This window comes from Lissotriton helveticus, chromosome 3_1 (assembly GCF_964261635.1).
Source record: "Lissotriton helveticus chromosome 3_1, aLisHel1.1, whole genome shotgun sequence".
NCBI lineage: Eukaryota > Metazoa > Chordata > Amphibia > Caudata > Salamandridae > Lissotriton > Lissotriton helveticus.
Window position 1 is genome coordinate 1675871016 of NC_136061.1, and position 21985 is coordinate 1675893000.

The following is a 21985-nucleotide window of genomic DNA, read 5'->3' on the forward strand; positions in this document are numbered from 1 at the left end:
AAGAACTTCAAACACAGACTTCTCAATCTGCACCCAGAAACCCTAATCTCTGAGCCCTACTTCTGCACATCTAAAGGAACCTTAATGAATGATCTCATCTTCTACACCAAAAAAGAGTTCAATTGAGGAAAGCCCTCTACTCGATGCTCTTGATCTCTACATCCAGGAAAACGTCACATAGCCTAAGACTATATGTTGCTCCCTCACCCGCCTTCAATGCAAAAATAACCATCTCCATTCATAACAATGGGATAATCCTTTTTTTTTCTTTTTTTGTCCTCATTTTACTACCCAGTTCAAGTTGTTTCAATTCTCTGTGGGGCGACACACCATCTCAGACAACTGGGTGGCAGGGCCTTAGATAAAGTTAGGCGATGCCCATGGTTTGTGTCTCAAAACCCCATACAGACCCACGTACAAAGACCAAGAACGGGTAAGCTGACAGGCGTTATATTTAGCCACATTCAAACGGATGTATGACATTACAACGCATGCTATTACAACGCATGCCTTTACGACGCAAGTTTTACAACGCAACTTTTACAACGACTTGCGTTGGGGGGCGCTGGATAGTGAATAGTTTAATTTACTATTCCAACTCCAGCCCCCGTGGATAGTAGGGAAGGTGTTGGAAACTATTCCCTATCCGAGAGCCCCCCCAGCGCAATTCGTTGTAAAAGTTGCGTTGTAATGGTTGCGTCGTAAAGGTACTTTGTTGTAACAGTTGCGTTGTAAAATGTGTTTACCCATTCAAACACCCCCTGATTGGAAAAGGCTTACAGGCCAGGGCAACGTAATCGGACCGGGGGAAAACAAAAACCCTCAGAGACTCTCAAAGTCAGCCCCAATTCAAAAGATGCCAAAAAGCTCTCTTATTATGGCTACCAGGCCTTGCTAGATCTAATTTAGCAACTTGTAGTAGCGATATGTGCCAATCTTGTAGAGTAGGTGGCGAAGAATCCTTCCACTTTCTGCAGATTTCTCTGCTAGCCAACAAAATAGAATAAAATTTGAGCTTCTTGGCTGGACCTAATACTCCCTCCACTAATCCAGAAATTATGTGTATTGGAGTTAGCGTGATTTGCCGATCCAAAGAGGTAGACAAGAAGCTGTTTACTGATCCCCAAAAAGGGGACAGAATTGGACAATCTACAAACATATGCAGATCCGAAGCCATATTTTCTCCACATCTTGGACAGGATACCGGCGAGCTCAGTGAAAATTTTGAGAGTCTCATCGGTGAATAATATGCCCTGTGTAGTGTAAATAGATGGTTACGACGTAGCCAGGCTGGTTTTACAATGTTCCACAGAGTTTTAAAGGAGTCCAACCAAAGTTTAGTGACATCCTGAGCTAAAAAGGAGCTACCCCAGAGTTTTTCGGCTAGTTGAAAATCGCCGTCCGTCTCCTCCAACATTGCGTGGTACCAGAAGGAGACCTCCTTTTTAAAAGGGCTTTTATCAAGTAGCTGGAACACAAACTGGTTTCCTCCACCCACTAGGAATCTACTCTTAGTTACAGACTGTGCCTGACCCCAGCTGGTCATTTGCAGATATTTAAACTTTGAAAGATCTAATCCCGTCCTGTCTTTAAGGCTATCCTTGAGCCAACTCGGGGTCCCAGGTGAATCCCAAAGAGGTGCTCTACTAGAAAAATAGCCCAGTGAAACAGAACTACGGATTTTAAACCAGGTTTTAGACATCACTTGTAGAACTTTTATTTTTATTTTAATTTTTTAATTTGGGGTCTCCAAATTTAAACAAAAAACCATCCAAAGAGAGGCTCGCTCCATTAAGCATGGCTCTAAACATACAGCCTATCCAACTACTCGTAGGTGTCTTCAAAAGCATGCAGGAGTGGGTCAGTTGGAATGCCCATGCATACAATTGAAGACCAGGGGCTACTAAGCCACCCTTTTCCCTGCGCCACCTTAATTTTTTCCATGCAATCCTGCGTGTATGTTGTGCCCAAATAAATGAATTTATGTCGCTCTGCAGCTTAACTAAAAGTGAAGGTTCAAAATATAAAGGAATGGTGTTAAACAGAAAGGTGACCTTTGGCAAGATGGACATCTTAATGAGATTAATTGTCCCCAGAGTGGACAAACGTAAAGAAGACCATGTTCTCATGAGTTTCCTACAATCTTTAGCTACTGGTAGGAAAGTTGATTCCACAATTTTATTTATGTCTTGTACAATGGTGATTCCTAAATATCGCATTTTGGAGCTGATCTGCGTTCCCCCACCCCCACAATTCCAGGCCATGATCTCCGTTTTAAAAGCATTAATCTCGTACCCTGAGATTTCTCCAAAATCGTGGGCGAGTTTGATGAACGCGGGGAGGGCAGAGACAAGCTCTGATGAAAAAAATCAATATATCATTGGCATAGAGGGCTACTTTTTTTCCCCACTCTCCATTTTTGAACGACTTAATGTTGATGTCATCTCTCAAATTCTGATCAAATAGTTCGATGTATAGATCAAATAGGAGAGGGGAAAGTGGGCACCCCTGACAAGTTCCCCTCGTGATGTTGAAAGGATCTGTCACCGCACCATTCACCAAGAGGCACGCCGAAGGGTTTTGATAAAGCAACCTCACAGTACGCCAAAACTTTTCACCGATGTTAAATTTACCCAAGACCCCCGACAGGTATGACCAGTTCACCCTGTCGAAGGCCTTAGTAGCATCAAGAGTGAGAACTGCCAAGGGCATAGAGCAGGTGGATGCTACGTCTATAGCTCCAATCAAATCGTAGGTTAAATCGAACAGTTGCCTGCCCTTAACGAACCCCCTTTTGGTCCTGGTGTAGGATGTCTCCCACCACCGACCCTAACCTATTGGACATCACAGAAGTAAAGATTTTGTAGTCGACATATTATATCGAAATTGGTCTGTATGACCCACAATTTGATGCCGGTTTCCCTGACTTTAGTATCAATGTGATCGAGGTTTTATCCCAAGAGGCTGGAGGGGAAATACCATCTTGAAGGATCCGGTTAAATAATGAGGTTAAACAGGGGACAAGAACCAATTCTAAGGACTCATATATCTCAGCAGGCAGGCCATCAGGTCCTGCTGCTTTACCCTTCTTACTACCCTTAATAGCCAATTTTACCTCTTCTTGTGTAATAGATCTATCTAGCCAGTCCCTCTGATACAAGCTCAATTAAGGGAGATAATCCTTATCCAGTTAACAGACCACCACCTACATCTATTCAACAAATTCTTCACTATCATCAAACATGCAGTATCTAATAAGGACTCAGGCCTCTCTCTAGATCATCCTAGATCTACACTTGACCTGCAGGTGCCCCAAATAGTGTCCTCACCCAGGCTAGCCACATTAAAGGGTCCATCCTTAGGACCTACACACTCCACCACAGCAATCAGCCCACACAATAACAACTCTTACACACATACTGATGGGTCAGAATCATTCCCATCGAATCACCAAACCAGTACACACCCACAAATAACTGCTATCACAAGGGCCATCGAGTCACACAACAACAAAAATATCTTCACCACCCTGACTACACCCCCGATTTCAGAATACAAGCCTAAAACCATCTCCAGCCAGACCTCCCCCTCACCATCTCTCAGACCAGCACCAACCCAACTACACAAGCCAGAGCACAACCCCACTTGCTGGCTCTCTTCCCCAAACCACGACCACATGCGCCCACACCTCAATAGAATCTAGACTTGACAAAATTACACAAACCTCCACCAACTCCAGTCTGACCTACAGAGCCTAATAAATATCACGTAGGAGCTGGCCTATAACAGATTGCCAAAATAACTCCAGAAACTAATAGGTGCATCAGTCCACAACCCAACACACATCACTCACAACTACCACAAACAGGCACCCCTTACAACAGGTTGGCATCCATCTCACCACCCCCTCTCACAAGATGGCAATCTATACACTACCACAACACATCCACGAGGCCCATCAGCCGTACAAATCCACTATCAGACAATGACATACACTCCTTTCTCCTCACATATAAACCTGCACACCACGAAAACACAGACAACCTGGCTCCCATACTAACAATTGTCTCAGACTCACACAGAGAACAAAGGCCTAATTCCAGAGAAGTAAATAAGTCCAGCCTTAAGCAGGTCCCTATTGTACAGACAATTTCATTAGACACCAAACCACACCCAAAATGCATGTTTACAAATTGCAGATTGGCCATGAAACACGCAGTGGACATTGCTGACCTCATCCTTGTCCACAAGCTTGACCTCTTACTCTTAACAGAAACCTTGCTAAATGACTCCTGTGCACCAGTCCTAGTCTCACCCAGCTATGACATTAGAAGATCAAACAAATCGAACAGAATTGGTGGAGGCATTGCCTGCATACACCACAGTAACCTTGCGGTGAATCAGTTGCAAACCATTGAGTTATCTGCTTGTGAATACCTTTGAATAAACATTGCAGTTAACAATAAACCACTATGTACAGTACACGTGATCTACCACCCTCCACGCGACAACCTCTCATTCATTTAACAAATCATGGAAGTAATCACTACCAACGTAGGACAACACTGCTCCCAGATCTTCCTCGGGGACTTCAACCTTCATTGGAACAACCCTTTTTCATCACCAAATCAGTGAGGACACATAAACCGCAAATAAAGAAATCCAGACAATGGAAAAGGATCACTCGCGACATAGACCTTAAAGACTTGACATCCCTCAGCAATAACGTCCTGCCTCCTTCAGCGGACATGTCAGATGTCCATGACCTTACAAAACACTGCAACAACTCAATGACAACCATTCTTGATACAGTTGTGCCCTTACAGCTATAAAGACTGTCCACTAGAAAGTCCAAATCATGGTACATTGAGAGCCCAAAGGAAGAAAGACGCAATTTGAGACTTGCCAAATGAGTTTGGAGATTCTCACCATCCCTAGAACACCTCAAGCACCTGCAATCACTGAGGAACACATACATTAATCACATCAGAAACTCAAATAGCAAATTTCTTCAGAGGTCAACTAGACTAAGCCAGAAATCATCCAAGAAAACTTCAAAATTATCAAACATCAATCTACTAAAAAAAAAACAACCCCTGCACAATGGGATCACTTCAGCAGACAAACTTCAAGAAAGAAGGAAGCAAATATGTTGCAAAGTCTAAAAAGATTGAAAGTGATATCCAAACAGCAATTGAACTCCTCCCAATGATGCCCCCGAATAGCTGAAGCCTGCATATGACCATTCAGCACCCAGAACTAAAAGGACTCACTCTCAAAAACAACACATCGTGGGACAGTTTCAAAACCTTTGAGGAAAATGCCATTCTTAATAGCCTAACACTTAAACCGACAAACCACTTCTGCTACCCTCTACCAGCTAACATCTTCGCGGAGATTAAAACTTATTTACTCCCTCTCTGGACTAAGATAGTGAATCCTTCACTAATCCAAGGGGCTTTACCAGACTGCCTAAAAACAGGGCAGGTAACCCCCATTCTACAAAAAACCATAGCATATCATACAAACCCAGATAACTTCCATCCCATCTCCACTATCCCCTCTCTGGCAAAGCTCCTTGAGAAATACAAACATACTCAGCTATGCAATCACATTGACCAGTTCCACTTTATTGACCAATTCCAATCCCGTTTCTGTCAGGGTCACAGCACAGAAACAGTCCTTACACAGTTGATGATGTTTTTAAAATGCTAGATCAGAACAAATATTGACTCCTAATCCTTCTGACCTATCCTCAAGCCTTCAACACAGGTCAAACATGACAGCCTCCTTGAATTATCTGAACACAAAATGGGATTATTCATTGGTTGTCCTACATTGGTTCACCTCATTTCTACACAACAGAACTCAAAGGATTAAGGTTAACCAATCCTTGCCCACAACCACTCTGGTCAATTTAGGGATACCTCAGGGGTCCACCTTATCACCTACTCTCTTTAACCTGTTCATTGAACCTCTAACTGAAATTCTGAAATTTTTCATTGTACAATACCACATTAATCCAGATGACACCACACTATACCTTAAAATCTCCTCCCCTGGGTATATCCGTCTACTCAACACATCTCTGCAAAAAAAGATAAAACTGGCTAACCATGAACCACCATAAACTGAACTCCCTCAAAACCGAATTCCTCTTAATTGCTCCACCAAAAAGATCCCTCAACACCAATGATTGGATGAAACACTTAACAGCCTTCAACTACCTTCCACACATTATAGAATTACACTTGACAAGAATCTCAATATGCAGGAACACATCAGCTCAGCCACAAGAGGAGCAAACTTTCAAATGAGCATTCTAGGAAAAATAAAACCCTTCCTCACCCTTGACAACCTTAAATCAGCAGTGCAAGCTCTAGTGATCCTCAGATTAGTCTGTGGAAGTGCTACCCTATGTGGTCTGCTGAGATCCAAGTTGGCTCCACTAGGGGCATCCCTTAACTCTGCTGCAAGGCTCATGACTGGATTGAAAAGGTACAACCACATCACTCCAGACCAGAAGTCACCAAACTGGCTCCCTTATGAGGAAAGGATTCAGATGAAAAATGCGTGCTTGACCCACAAAGCCCTATAACACCGAAGTACCTAGCTGACAAACTGGAACTGTCCAGCAGTGGAAGATCATCTAGAAGCACCACCACCTTACTGCTGAAACCTCAAACATTTCAGAAAAAGAAAACGTGTAACTGAGCCTTCTCCGGATTGGCCCCTAGAATCTGGAACTCCCTGCCCCCTGAATTCAGACTGATCCCTTCGATCACTTCATTAAAAAAAGAAGTCAAACTACTTTTAATGAACTGGGGCCAGAATTAGAACACCAAATACCGGTCGGTAACGGCCAATTTCAGCCGTTACCGACCGGTATTTGGTTTGTGAGATGTAGGGGGCCCAAATGTTAACGAAACGGTAAATTTACCGATTCGGTAAATTTACTGAATCGGTGAATCTAGATGTAGGTGGCACTTAAAATAGTGCCACAGGCCCTTAAGAATTCGTTATTTACCATGACATACTATGTCATGGTAAATAACGAATTCCTGTGTACATGCACACCTGTGCATGTACACCTGTGCCATGTGGCACACATACCTGCCCTAAGGGCATGTATGTGTGTCACATGGCACACAAGCCAGAATCAGGAGTGCAACAGGGTGTCATAGTGACACCCTGTCCCCCCTGCAAATTCGGTAATTTTACCAAATCGGTATTTATCGATTCGGTAATTGACATTGATTCCTATGGGCCTCAAGGCCCATAGGAATCAATGGCAATTACTGAATCGGTAAATACCGATTCGGTGATTACCGAATCATACAGATTCGGTAAAAATTACCGAATTTTTTCCTACATCTGATTTACCGAATCTAGAATACCGAATCGGTAAAATTCGGTATTCTAGAGTCGGTAAATCAGATTTACCTACATCGGGCCCTAAGTCTCTAACCTGAACCCACTGACTCATTCTCTGGATACTGATATGACAATTCTCCAACCAGGGCTTGCACACGCTGTCTGAGTCCCGATTTGTAACTCACTGTCCCAGTCTTGATTTGCAACGGACAATGTCAGGTTTCTGTTTCTTGGTTATCTATTTTCAACTTACTGAACTATTTGTAAAGCACGCTAATACCCTTTTAGGGTCAAGTTCACACAATAAAAAAAAGTTATAAATAAATACATAAAAATAAAACTTGTTTGTGAATACCAAAAACAGTAAACTTACATAGAAGGGTACATTTACCCTTATGAATCAGGCCTCCACTTGTCATTTGTAGAGCATTCCCTCCTTCTGGTTTACCATGCTTTCTTTCTGCTTTCTTGTGTGCCATTTGCTATCCAACCTGTTTATGTGTTGTCCTCAGACACTCTTCCATAGCTACTAAGTCTTTTCCCAGAACACATGCATCTGCCACTTCAGCTCACCAGTCATGTGGTCTTCACCAAGCCACTTCAACCCTTAATATTGCAGATGCTGACTTCAAGTCAAGTTGCCATTTAGCTTCACAACCCTCTCAGTAGACTGAAAACATCAACCATTGTTTTTTTTATATGCTTGCTTCATTTTTCCAAACATGTCACCCCTAAAGTCATCTCCCCCTATTTGGCTTGACCCTTCATTTGGGGAGTCCCCCTTTCCTGGACCACAACATTGAATGTTAATTTATTATGGCTGCAGAATACAAACACTCCTGCAGTGAGAGATCTAGATTGTTAAGCAATGAGTGAGCAGCCTTTGGCTGCTGCAGTAAAAAGTGAACTGATGTCTTCATTGGACTTCACGAGAGAAATGTAAATGCATTAATTCCAGAAAAGATTGAGTTAATTGCTGAATACAATAATCTCTTATCCTGAGTTTTCCTCCGAAACATGCAGAATTTGCATTTTCTACACCACATTCTATGGGTATTGAAATTTACCTCATATTGTACACCTGTTCAGTTTTGCTGGTTTGACCTGCTGACATTTACTAATGGGAAATGGTGGGGGCCCAATATTTATGGCAAATCTCACAATTCTGATTTCGATGCCAAGATGAGATTGCATACAGATCCAAATGTACCCTTAACTATGAGCTGGACCATAGTCTGTTTGTGCCAACTAGGCCATTCAAACGTTTAATCGATCACAACACCAATAGACAGTCTACGACAATGTTATCTGCATTAAGTCTCAAAATACACAATGGGTTTCCAATTGCAATTTCTATGGAGTGCAACTGTTTTCACTGTAAACTTAACTCAGCTGGGGTGTTTTAATAGTTCTATAAGCAAGGCTTTGTGTGTGGTAAATGACATTTCTATATGTACTTTGATCCGTTCTCAATCGTTGCTCTTTCTTTCATTAGACCTATCCTTTCCCTCTTCTTACAGTACTTTGGATAGTCATGGGTTATTATAAACCCGCTTTCTCCTTGTCTCAGCTATTCAACCTTAACCCCATTAATCTGCTTTAGCACGTGGACACTTTATAGAGAAGAGCCTCAGGTAAGCCGACCCTTCACCTGAAATACCTTATTGCTGTTAAAGCATTTTTTATGAAGCTCTCGACTATTCCGAATGAGCTAGATGAATTTCTAGAATGAATTAGAGAAGAAAAATATTAAAGACAAGCACATATATATTTTTTATTTCAGAGCTTGTCTCCAAAACATCACATCTTGGAAATATACATTTCACCTGGAATGAAATGACTGTGGAAGAATATCAAAGTGAAATGGAGGATAAAAAAGATCAAATCAAATATGACTTTATCCACATGATTCAGGTAAATATCCACACGGTATATGAACACTGGAATAAAGAAATCAAGGTTTGGCAAATCAAAGGGATATACACATTAAAATGACAGGCCATATTCTTGAAAAGAAAATTTCTATAGCAAATATAAAAAAGCCAGGGTCACTGAGAGTTTGACAGGATGGAAGAACTCTTATAAATCTGCAGTTCTCCTGCCCTCCAAACTTGTAGCTCCCCTTCCCCATTCAGAGCATGGAAACCACGATTGACTCCCAGCAGTCAATAAAAGCTTTGCCTTGTCCACCACACCAGGCTGCTTTTCAGGCACTAAGAGGACAACTGTAAAAGGGCCCGATGTATATTTTCCAAATGGCAAATAACAATGAACCTCACACACATGGAGAAAACACCATGTGACAATTCACAGTTATCCCTACAGACATGGACAAAACAAAATGTGCCACAGGACCATATGTTTTCTTTTCAGAAACAACTGACCACGTTGGAAGGGTTGCCAATTAAAAATAACAAGCTTTGGGAAAAGCAAAAAGGCTCACCTCCCCCCCCCCTCCTCCGGGGAGCCTATCGTCTATGCCAATGCTATTTTTCCCATAGATGGGCACCGAATTTTTGCTTTTTTCTTAAAGCAAAATAAACCTTTTCAAAGATGGCTGCCATACAACATACGGAGGTCATCTTTAAAATGTTACTTTAAATATAGCGTTATAGGATCGCAGAAATAAAGTATGCATGAAATGTAATGAAATGGGAAAGAAGTGAGCTGCCTGATAATAGTGTGTCTCTGTAGGCCCTTTACAGAAATAATTAAAAAATAAGAGTGAAAAGGTGGCAAAAGGGCAGTTGTGAGTGCCGGGAGTAGCATATGTAGGAGCAATGGAGATCCTCCAAAGGCAGAGGACCTGCTGCATGTCTGTCTGATGCACCACAAAATGACCATCAACAAGTGACTCGTTATCTTGAATTACTAAGGACACCCCCTTCAAGGAGAAACATAACTACTATGCAATTCAGCACACAAAATATATCTATCAATTGATGACCCTTCTGTCTTTATATACAATTTGGGAGCAAAAAATGGATGATGGTATGGCTTCATTGTATCTTCAAATATTTACTAGGTTGCTCTAATGTTGATGGAGTATGCGTCATTCTGGATTGTGTTTTGACATGCTCATTTGGATTCCAAATTAAAAAGTAATCAAATAGACCTGAACCTGGGCTGTGCCACAGACGTTTTGAATTTTTTGGAACGGTTTATTTCTGAGTGTGCTGGTCATAGTGAGAGGGATACCCATGTCCTGATAATATATCAGCACTGGTTTAAAAAGTACCTGCCTAATTGTGACGGGTGCAGTTCATTAGAGTGAAGGAGCAGCTTCATCACTACGCTGGCCTGCAACACCACCATCCTGAAACAGCTGGTTAGATGACATTAACTCAGGGAATGTGTGACTGCCATATATGCAGTTCCCTCTCACAGATGCACCTATACGCCTCCCCTAGCAGATACACCACTGCTTATGGTACCGGCAATAATCTATGGGCACATATGTTACCTCGCTAGGTCCATCCTCTGAAGCATGCAAAGAAACAGTGTAAGGGCAAAGGCAGACGCCATGGCTAAAAGACAGTTTTGTCCAATTGGAACACGGTGAGGGATACAAATTAGATTTCCCCTGCATGAGGAGTATCAGACATATATTATGTTAGCATGCTGTATCTATATATCGTCTTTGTTTGATATGCACATAACATAACTCGTATATGCATTAACTGGAAGGAAAAGGTTTATTCTTTCCCTGTGTTTCTAGTATTAACAGAGTAGGCCGAGAATCATACAGACGCCATTTTTCCTTCTGACTCGAACACGAGCTGTGATCATGTGTCACTCTCTAGTAGTTGTCAAGCCTCCGTTCATTTGAGTTACTGAGCGCAGCTGAAAGTAAACTGCTTTCTCTATGTCCTGGGACTCAAGCTCACATCTGGCTTTGGGTGCGATAAGCACATTCCTGGAGGCGCCGTGCCTACACTCCCGGGCACCAAGACGAAAGGGAGTAACCCTTCCTGACCTTCCCAGTAATAAATAGTAAAGCTTTGAACTAATCATGTGTGCCATATATGGTCCTTCCTTGAGGGCCCAGGGGCCAACTGGTGTTTTTCCTTTTACAGTGATTCTATGTGTTGAACTGAAAGTATATATCCTTCTGTTTGAATGTAATCCAGCAGTCTTTTCCGCGCACCTGATGGGTGAAGGTTGGAGATGCTCCTCTATTGAGTACTTTGCTTAATAAATGATTGAACTTTCTTCACTGCCAACTGACTGATTATTTGGTAAATGGGGATTGGGTTATTGGTAGGTATAGCCCTTTATATTATTTTTGTAATACTTCAACGGTGGCAGATGGCTTGGGTACAGGTTGGTATTCTCACCCAGTACACCATGCACAATAGTTGGAGACACATCGTCACCATTCTGCACACTATAACCAGTGAATGGCACAGCAAACAAACTCTGGACAACCGAGCACGACACAAGGACGCCATCCGCAACCACCACCACCTCATCAGGGCTGCCAAGAGAACCGCGTTCAAAGAGCGCTTCGACAACAATGCACCCAATAGCAAGGAGCTCTTCAACAACATGAATGAACTCTCCAACCCCAGCTCCAACACCAACGACATCCCGCCGTCACAAGCCCTGTGCGACTTCCTCACCACCTTCTTCCACCTCAAGATAACAGACATCCACTACAGCTATGACATCCAGACAGACCTAACAGACAGCAACACAACAAAACCTCCGCACACCATCGACCATGACCCCCTGCTAGCCTGGGCCAGCGTGAGCATCGAGGACACCATCAAGACCATGAGCATAATCCACTCCGGCTCTCCGTCAGATCCCTTCCCGCACCACGTCTTCAACAAAGCAAGCAGCTCCATCGCTCCCCACCTGCGCAATGTCATCAATCTCTCCCTCAAGATCGCAACCTTCCCAGAGAGCTGGAAACACGCCGAGATCAACGCCCTACTGAAAAAATCCAAGGCAGACCCAAGAGACCTCAATAACTTCTGGCCCATCTCTATGCTCCCCTTACCGGCCAAGTTCATTGAGAAAATCATCAGACAACTAACCCGATATCTCGAAGAAAACAGAATACTGGACCCTTCCCAGTCAGGGTCCCGCAGCAACCACAGCACCGAGACTGCCCTCATTGCCGCCACCGATTACATCAGGACCCTGCTGGACAACAGCTAGACCGCAGCACTCATCCTCCTAGACTTCTCCGCCGCCTTTGACACCGTCTGCCACCGCACACTACGCGCACGTCTCCATGCCGCAGGGATCCGAGACAAGGCTCTGGAATGGACCACCGCCTTCCTCTGCAGACAGAACGCAGAGCGTCCGCCTCCCCCCATTCCGGTCCAAAGCCTCCGAGATCATCTGCGGCATACCCCAGGGATCCTCCCTCAGCCCGACATTGTTCAACATTTACATGGCCCCGCTTGCACACGTCACCCGAAAGCACAACCTCAACATAATCTCCTACACCGATGACACTCAACTGATCCTCTCCCTCACCAAGGAACCCATCACCCCCAAAGCCAACCTCCACGAAGGAATAAAGGCCGTCGCCGACTGGATGAAGACCAGCCGTCTGAAGCTGAACTCCGACAAGACAGAGGTCCTCATCCTCGGCTCCACCCCTTCAGTCTGGGAAGACTCCTGATGGCCGATGGCAAAGGGAGCAGCCCCAACACCCACCGACCATGCACGCAACCTGGGAATCATCCTCGACTCAATGCTCTCAATGACCAAGCAGGTCAACACCGTCTCCTCCACCTGCTTCAGCACCCTCTGCATGCTCCGTAGGATCTACAGATGGATCCCGACAGATACAAGAAAGACAGTCACCCAGGCCCTCGTCAGCAGCAGACTCGACTACGGAAACGCTCTCTACGGGGGAGCCCCAACCAAGTTCATCAAACAACTACAACGCATCCAAAATGCCTCTGCATGACTAATCCTCGACATACCACGTCACTGCCACATCACCCCCACCTGAGGTACCTGGACTGGCTCCCTGTCACAAGAGGATATCCTTCAAGCTCCTCATACACGCACACAAGGCACTCCACAAGACCGGCCAGCCTACCTCAACAGACGGCTCTCCTTCTACATCCCCAACCGCCAGCTATGCTTCACCGACCTCTTACTCGCCACCATCCCACGCATCTGAAGAACTATCAACGGGGGGAGATCCTTCTCCAACCTCGCCGCCAAGACATGGAACACCCTCCCACTGAGCCTACGACAGACCCAAGACCTGCCGGCATTCAGGAGGATGGTCAAGACCTGGCTGTTCAATCAGTAGCGGCACCCTCCAGGCGCCTTGAGACCCTCGCTGGTATGTAGTGCGCTTTACAAATGACTGATTGATTGATTATCTTACTAATAAGATATAGAGCAGGTCTGTATACTTACAACAATAGAATGACAATAACTGTTCCCTCATTAGCACTATTGAACCGACAAAACCGATGACAATGAGATCTCCCTGTAATCATCATTGCCCTGTTGGCTGCTCTAAACATTGTGCTGTCTCACAGCATCCCTTTTGATTGCACTTTCAGCATCATGCACATCACCAGTGTGACTAGTTACCACCATAAATGTCTCCCTGATTAAGAGTGTGACTAAGTCAAAGCTGCCCACTTCTGCAGCAACGGTTGACCCACCATTTTCTTTTAGTCATATAACTCTTCTTGCCACATTCTTATAGCACTCACCACCCTGTGTATTTGGTACATCACATTCAACTTTTGCCTAGTACCAGTCACTGGTAAGAGCCAAAGGTTGCCCCCTTTACTGATAATGCCCATATGCCTTGTCAGTGCTTCTCCGCTACCAGCATTTGAGTTTCTTAATACTTAGAGTTCCTTGCACTGCTCTCAGGGTATGTACTCATCCTACCCTGCCCATTGGCATGACATTCTGGACACTCAAACCTATGGAAAATCCCTTTCTAACCCGTACAGTCAAGGTTCTAACATTAAGTCAATCCTTTTGCATGCCTTTCTATGTTTTTGCATCATCTAAGAAAGTGTATAGCGATGATCCAGTTATTTGCTCTGGTGATCGCAAGAGAGAGGCGCCCCCTTGCTCTTACCTTCAGCCATCGCAGGGCAGCAAACGAATGCAGGAATTGCCACCACCCCCCTGCTCTTAACCTATGGCCGCCGGGTGGTAAAAGCAGTAGCCGCTATGGGCAGCAAATGGTCTAGCTATGTCACTCCTGCTGATGGCAAGGTTGACTCCACACTCATGTTCACACATAGGATTTCTGGTAAATGCCAGGGAAAATGGCATTTTGTTGTTCTGAAGTTCGTTCAAAACACATGTATCATGTGGCTGCTGGAGTCCAGCATCTATCTTGTTGAGTTAAGCCCATGCCTCTTTTAGCAATTAAAATCAAAGAGGGAGTGAACATGAATGCCAGAAGCAGATTTAGTGCTCTGGCAAGGATGGTGCATCTAAAAAACATGCCATGTTGAAGCATGCTGAATATCCTTCTGGAACATGCAGACACAGATTAACTTGAGCACCATCTCCTACTGTTTCACAAGGAGCCTACATTCATATGCGCAGCACTCTTGTCAATGCCACTGAATGATGTATCTATCTGAGAAGATATTAACATAGCTCCTGAGTTAGGTGCACAAAAGACAATGTCAGTCTAATATTTTAGGCAAAAACAACAGGTGATGGACAGAATGCAGAAGATTGTCATACATTCACCCCAGTACAGAGATCTGGGCCTAAACCCATCGTTTTTTTGCACTCCACACCACCCACGGTCAGACATGGCCATATGCAAATCAGCTTTGACCCTGTGCCTCATGGGAACAGTCCAGCCCGAACTGCCAAGCCATGTCTTTCCTGGACCGGAATCAAGCATCCAAGGACCGGTTTCTGGATATCAGCCTTCATCAGCCTGGATAGCTTGACTCCAGTGGTGTGGAGAGCATGGGACTCACGTCTGAGCATACCCATCCCACTCGGGGCGACAAAGGCAAAAACAACATGTGATGGACAGAATGCAGAACATTGTCATACATTCACCCCAGTACAGAGATCTGGGCGTAAATCCATCGTTTTTTTGCACTCCACACCACCCCAGGTCAGACATGGCCATATGCAAATCAGCCTTGACCCTGTGCCTCATGGGAACAGTCCAGCCCGAACTGCCAAGCCATTTCTTTCCTGGACCGGAATCAAGCATCCAAGGACCGGTTTCTGGCTATCAGCCTTCATCAGCCTGGATAGCTTGACTGCGGTGGTGTGGAGAGCATGGGACTCAAGTCTGAGCATACCCATCCCACTCGGGGCGACAAAGGCAAAAAAAACAGGTGATGGACAGAATGCAAAACATTGTCATACATTCACCCCAGTACAGAGATCTGGGCCTAAATCCATCGTTTTTTTGCACTCCACACCACCCCAGGTCAGACATGGCCATATGCAAATCAGCCTTGTCCCTGTGTCTCATGGGAACAGGCCAGCCCGAACTGCCAAGCCATGTCTTTCCTGGACCGGAATCAAGCATCCAAGGACCGGTTTCTGGCTATCAGCCTTCATCAGCCTGGATAGCTTGACTCCAGTGGTGTGGAGAGCATGGGACTCACGTCTGAGCATACCCATCCCACTCGGGGCAACAAAGGCAAAAGCAACAGGTGATGGACAGAATGAAGAACATTGTCATACATTCACCCAAGTACAGAGATCTGGGCCTAAATCCATCGTTTTTTTGCACTCCACACCACCCCGGGTCAGACATGGCCATATGCAAATCAGCTGTGACCCTGTGCCTCAAGGGAACAGTCCAGCCCGAACTGCCAAGCCATGTCTTTCCTGGACCAGAATCAAGCATTCAAGAACCAGTTTCTGGCTATCAGCCTTCATCAGCTTGGATAGCTTGAATCCAGTGGTGTGGAGAGCATGGGACTCACGTCTGAGCATACCCATCCCACTCGAGGCGACAAAGGCAAAAACAACAGGTGATGGACACAATGAAGAACATTGTCATACATTCACCCAAGTACAGAGATCTGGGCCTAAATCCATCATGTTTTTGCACTCCACACCACCCCCGGTCAGACATGGCCATATGCAAATCAGCCTTGACCCTGTGCCTCATGGGAACAGTCCAGCCCGAACTGCCAACCATGTCTTTCCTGGACCGGAATCAAGCATCCAAGGACCGGTTTCTGGCTATCAGCCTTCATCAGCCTGGATAGCTTGACTCCAGTGGTGTGGAGAGCATGGGACTCACGTCTGAGCATACCCATCCCACTCGGGGCGACAAAGGCAAACAGAACAGGTGATGGACAGAATGCAGATTATTGTCATACATTCACCCCAGTACAGAGAACTGGGCCTAATTCCATCGTTTTTTTGCACTCCACACCACCCCAGGTCAGACATGGCCATATGCAAATCAGCCTTGACCCTTTGCCTCATGGGAACTGTCCAGCCCGATTTGCCAAGCCATGTCTTTCCTGGACCGGAATCAAACATCCAAGGACCGGTTTCTGGCTATCAGCCTTCATCAGCCTGGATAGCTTGACTGCAGTTGTGTGGAGAGCATGGGACTCAAGTCTGAGCATACCCATCCCACTCGGGGCGACAAAGGCAAAAACAACAGGTGATGGACAGATTGCAGAACATTGTCATACATTCACCCCAGTACAGAGATCTGGGCCTAAATCCATCGTTTTTTTGCACTCCACACCACCTCAGACGTGAGTCCCGTGCTCTCCATGCCACTGGAATCAAGCTATCCAGGCTGAAGAGGGCTGAAAGCCCGAAACCGGTCCTTGGATGCTCGTTTCCAGTCCATGGAGAACCTGGCTTGGGGCACAGGGTTCAAACTGGAATGGCATGGTGAGCAAAAAAACGATGGATTTAGGCCCAGATCTCTGTACTGGGGTGAATGTATGACATTGTTCTGCATTCTGTCCATCACCTGTCGTTTTTGCATTGTCACCCCGAGTGGGACGGGTATGCTCAGACGTGAGTCCCGTGCTCTCCATGCCACTGGAATCAAGCTATCCAGGCTGAAGAGGGCTGAAAGCCCGAAACTGGTCCTTGAATGCTTGTTTAAAGTCCAGGGAGAACCTGGCTTGGCAGTTCGGGCTGGACTGTTCCCATGGGGCACAGGGTCAAGAATGATTTGCATATGGCTGGGTTCAAACTGGAATGGCATGGTGAGCAAAAAAACGATGGATTTAGGCCCAGATCTCTGTAATGGGGTGAATGTATGACATTGTTCTGCATTCTGTCCATCACCTGTTGTTTTTGCATTGTCACCCCGAGTGGGACGGGTACGCTCAGACGTGAGTCCCGTGCTCTCCGTGCCACTGGAATCAAGCTATCCAGGCTGAAGAGGGCTGAAAGCCCGAAACCGGACCTTGGATGCTTGTTTCCAGTCCAGGGAGAACGTGGCGTGGCAGTTCGGGCTGGACTGTTCCCATGGGCCACAGGGTCAAGACTGATTTGCATATGGCTGGGTTCAAACTGGAATGGCATGGTGAGCAAAAAACGATGGATTTAGGCCCAGATCTCTGTACTGGGGTGAATGTATGACATTGTTCTGCATTCTGTCCATCACCTGTTGTTTTTGATTGTCACCCCGAGTGGGACGGGTATGCTCAGACGTGAGTCCCGTGCTCTCCATGCCACTGGAATAAAGCTATCCAGGCTAAAGAGAGCTGAAAGCCCGAAACCGGTCCTTGGATGCTTGTTTCCAGTCCAGGGAGATCCTGGCTTGGCAGTTCGGGCTGGACTGTTCCCATGGGGCACAGGGTCAAGACTGATTTGCATATGGCTGGGTTCAAACTGGAATGGCATGGTGAGCAAAAAAACGATGGATTTAGTCCGAGAACTCTGTACTGGGATGAATGTATGACATTTTTCTGCATTCTGTCCATCACCTGTTGTTTTTGCACAGTCTAATATTTTACCCTTGGGCATACCTAAAGGCCATCAGAGCGAATGCACCAAAACAGAACCTACAGGGATGGAGTTTGTAGACTCTATACTCCTCTTGTGATATGGTGACATGGGTTTCTTCTCTCCATTGACCTTGCAGGGAAGCACAAATGTCAGAAATGGCAAGCGTTTTCAAGATTCATCCATGATTGGGAATGTTTGTGGGCCTATTGTACTAGTGTAGCATAAGGTGGAACAGGGCCAGTAGTAGTCAAGTCATAGGTTATAGTATGGTGTCTTAGAGCACTTTGCAGTGTGCATACCCAAGAGTTGTGCAGCACTGCATATCAGACACAGTAACAGTGTGTTCAGTAGATGGTCTCCACTTAGTAAATCCTATAATTTACTTGCCAATGACATGCAGCTCTGCCCTTATGTAAGCAAGAGGTAATTTATTACGGTCAGCAAAGGTGGCATACTTGGAATCCATACTTTTGAAAGCCCCCTGGCCCGAACTGCAGTCCTAAACTCCTTCTGTGGGGAAATGTTTTTTATATGTTAAGCAGGTGAAATCGTTAATAGGTCGACTAGAAACTACACTGAGGCCCTAAGTACCTTGTAACAGTATGTAACTCTTGGATATATCATACCTCTAGAGTATTGTCTGATCCCCACTGAGAATACACTTCACAAACCACAGGTCAATAGGAATGTTATATTGCTGCTCACCAATATAAGGAATTCTCTTTTAAATATTTTTATTGAAAGTGTTTAGCATACTGGTCTTTATGCACCCATCACCAAATGATTAGGTTACCTCAAATTCTGTCTCAGTTAGCTTCAGAGATATGGCTGATTATCCTCTGTGTATTAGGGCACAGAGATGCTTAACTGACTATTGAAGACTACCAATGATCTAGTGTACAGACTGAACAATACAGGTTCCAGAAAGGAGCCCTAACGTGCCCAAGTGGCATTGGGGTGGGGGAAAATCATCTAGCCCAATGTAGTCATTTGGTACAGAATGAGGCAAGCCAGACTCTCTCCATGAAGCCAACTATGCTGATTAGGATTAAAATGAGAACTCTTTGATATGGCACATGTAAAGGTTCTGAAAGAACTTATAAATAGGTACCCTCAACTCTAGTCCAGATGAGTTCTTATCCAACACTAATACAATTGTGGTCCTTATTTGTGCATCGCAACGTACTGACATTTTTGACCAGTACAGCCACACCTCATGCATATCAAGTAGGCGAAAATACAGTAAACACATTGAGACCTACAACTCTTCCGGAGGAAGAAAGATAATAACAGAGAATTACTTGTACATTGCATTAAGCCAAATCTGAAAATTGCTGAGTAGCCACAATGCCATTTCTAAATGATACTGCTATTGTAAACATCTCGTAGACATTCCTTGGATTGTACCTTTTTAGCGGAAACAAATATACATTATGCATGTATTTTGTTAATTGGGTAATATTCTTTGCACAGTTCTTAGCATATTGTTCTCAATACATCTAAATTATTTTTAGGTGCTTTATTATGTGAAAGATGTCAAGAAAACTATAAGCTACTTCAGAAATTGCTTGGCACCAGGTGGGAATCTTCTTATCATTCTAGCGTCAGGTGGGTAACTTTTGAATCTTTACTTGCCTCACTAATCCATATGTATTGCACTTTATATTTTTATTTCACTCGTGATTTTTATATAGAGCACGCTTTCTAAGGGAAGACATGCAAGAAGATTAGAGGAGGTATCACATGTCAGTTTCCTCCCACAAATTGAATAGTCGATTATGTGTTCTCTACTATACTTGTTCTTCCTTATAGCATCCCATAGAACCTGGTCCTGGGTGAAGATTCTATTTCAAAAATGTAACATCCTCTTTGAGTGAAGACCATGATACACATTTTGATAGCATTACAATAATAACTATAAATGAGAAAACTGAAGAGGTTAAAGCTCAAATGGCTTGCCAAAAAACTAAAGAAACAAAACCTTAAAAACTATCATCCAGGCTGCAACTAAAGTGCAGGTGCATCGAGCTTTGGGAGATGTTTATTCATAGTCACTCTTGTTTAATGGCCGACTGATAACTTCTTGTGTCTTTAATGTTTTGTGTCAGTGCGGCCTGGATTGCATCAATGAATGTCCCTAGTCAGGCCATGGTTTGCACTATGTTAGCAGAGAAGCACAAGTCTGACGCTTCTCTGCATTGACCAAGACCGTGAGACCTGCAAATTGGAAGTACCAGGCAGTGCCGCTCACTGGCTAACTTTGGGCAGCAACACAACAGATTGAGCCAAAAGACTTGGTAGTAACTACAGAGACAACAAGTGACCGAGTTGTCTTGCCGGGCCCAAGAAGTATAAAAGTCCATGATGGGCAGTGCAAGAAGTCTAATGTAGGTGATTCTTTTACAGGCCGGAACTGACAGTTTGCTCAAAGTAGGGCTGTGTTTTTTCTGGGATAAAAGAGGCAACCAGTGTGAAGAGATTCGGTTGATGGTATAGACTTTCCAGGTCCCTTTCAAAGGATATTCTCTTGACCTGTGTGTTCACCGTCTTTTTCCAGGCTGTTAGTGGGATATCCCGATTGTGCAAACTTTGGGCTTCCATTTTGAGTAGACATATAGATGCTGCCAACTGGGCCTTTCATGAAGAGCCTCCCTCTTCAAAGATTGTTTTAATTTCCGCTTTCAGTGAGAATGGAGGTGCACGCAACATGCTAATATAGTAGTTTAATGTGTCCCCTGAGCAAGTGATGTCTGGACGAGTGAGTCCCAGCTCCAGCCTTACTCAGGCTCTCCTGGCCTGTCATGGGAAAGACAGAACCTTCTTGTAGGCAGAAATTGGGGGGTTCATGAGGAGCTTATTGTAGGCAGAGAAAAGACCAGGTGACCGTTGTTAAAAGATGGAACAAGTTTAGCTCTTAGAACTTTCAAAATAGGTTCTGCTGTTGGGCTTTGAGGACACTGGTTTAAACATCTTAGACTGTAAATAATGCCGGCCCCCTTACTTCTTGGATGTTTCAGATGGACTATTGGTTTTACCCCTTCCGATAGCATGATATCAAAATATTTATAGTTTGTACATGTTTTAAGTTGCAGTTCACCTAGGCACCATTGTGCTGTTCTTTTGGTGGTACTTCCCACAAATGAGTATCCTGGTCTTCTCTTGGTTGCCAAAAGGTTGCTCATTTGATTATACTTGTATAGGGTGTTTAGGGCTTTATGTTGGCATGTCCGCGTGTGATCCATTATTACAATGTCATCAGCGTACTAAAGGATTTGAAACAGTACTTTCCCCAGCCTTGGTTTTTAATAAACTTGCCCCTTTCAGGGCTTTTCCTAGGTCAGCTGTATAGAGATTAAAAAGTAGAGGGGCAAGGACACATCCTTGTTTCAGGCCGTTATTAGTTGGTACCTTAGCTGTTACGGCATTTGGCTGGTCGTGATGCGGATCCCCTGATGTAATGCAATTATTGCCTTTAGTAGCTGTTGGGGGATTCCCCAGGAGTCCAGTTTTTCCCACAGTTTTCCTCGATCAACCTGCTCAAAACGTGCACTGTAGTCCACGAAACTGCAAAAAGGGGTAATTGTGATGGCTGGGTTGCTCGGTGTAACAGGTGACCCAGTGCTAGGCGCTGCTCTGGAGGGGATAATACCTTGCTGCCCTCCTCTAACCCTGGGGCAGGTCTACCGGC

General features: G+C 44.7%; 1 protein-coding gene across 4 annotated transcripts in view; it reads left to right on the forward strand.

The window, feature by feature from the left end:
* The window catches only part of LOC144823712 (histamine N-methyltransferase A-like), a 396640-nt gene that overhangs the window by 243463 nt on the left and 131192 nt on the right, over positions 1-21985 (forward strand). For all 4 annotated transcript variants that reach the window (XM_078682459.1, XM_078682462.1, XM_078682460.1 and 1 more), the window contains exons 5-6: positions 9158-9288; positions 19812-19905. In XM_078682459.1, coding sequence (XP_078538585.1) covers positions 9158-9288; positions 19812-19905 — 225 coding nt within the window. The remainder of the gene's footprint in view (positions 1-9157; positions 9289-19811; positions 19906-21985) is intronic.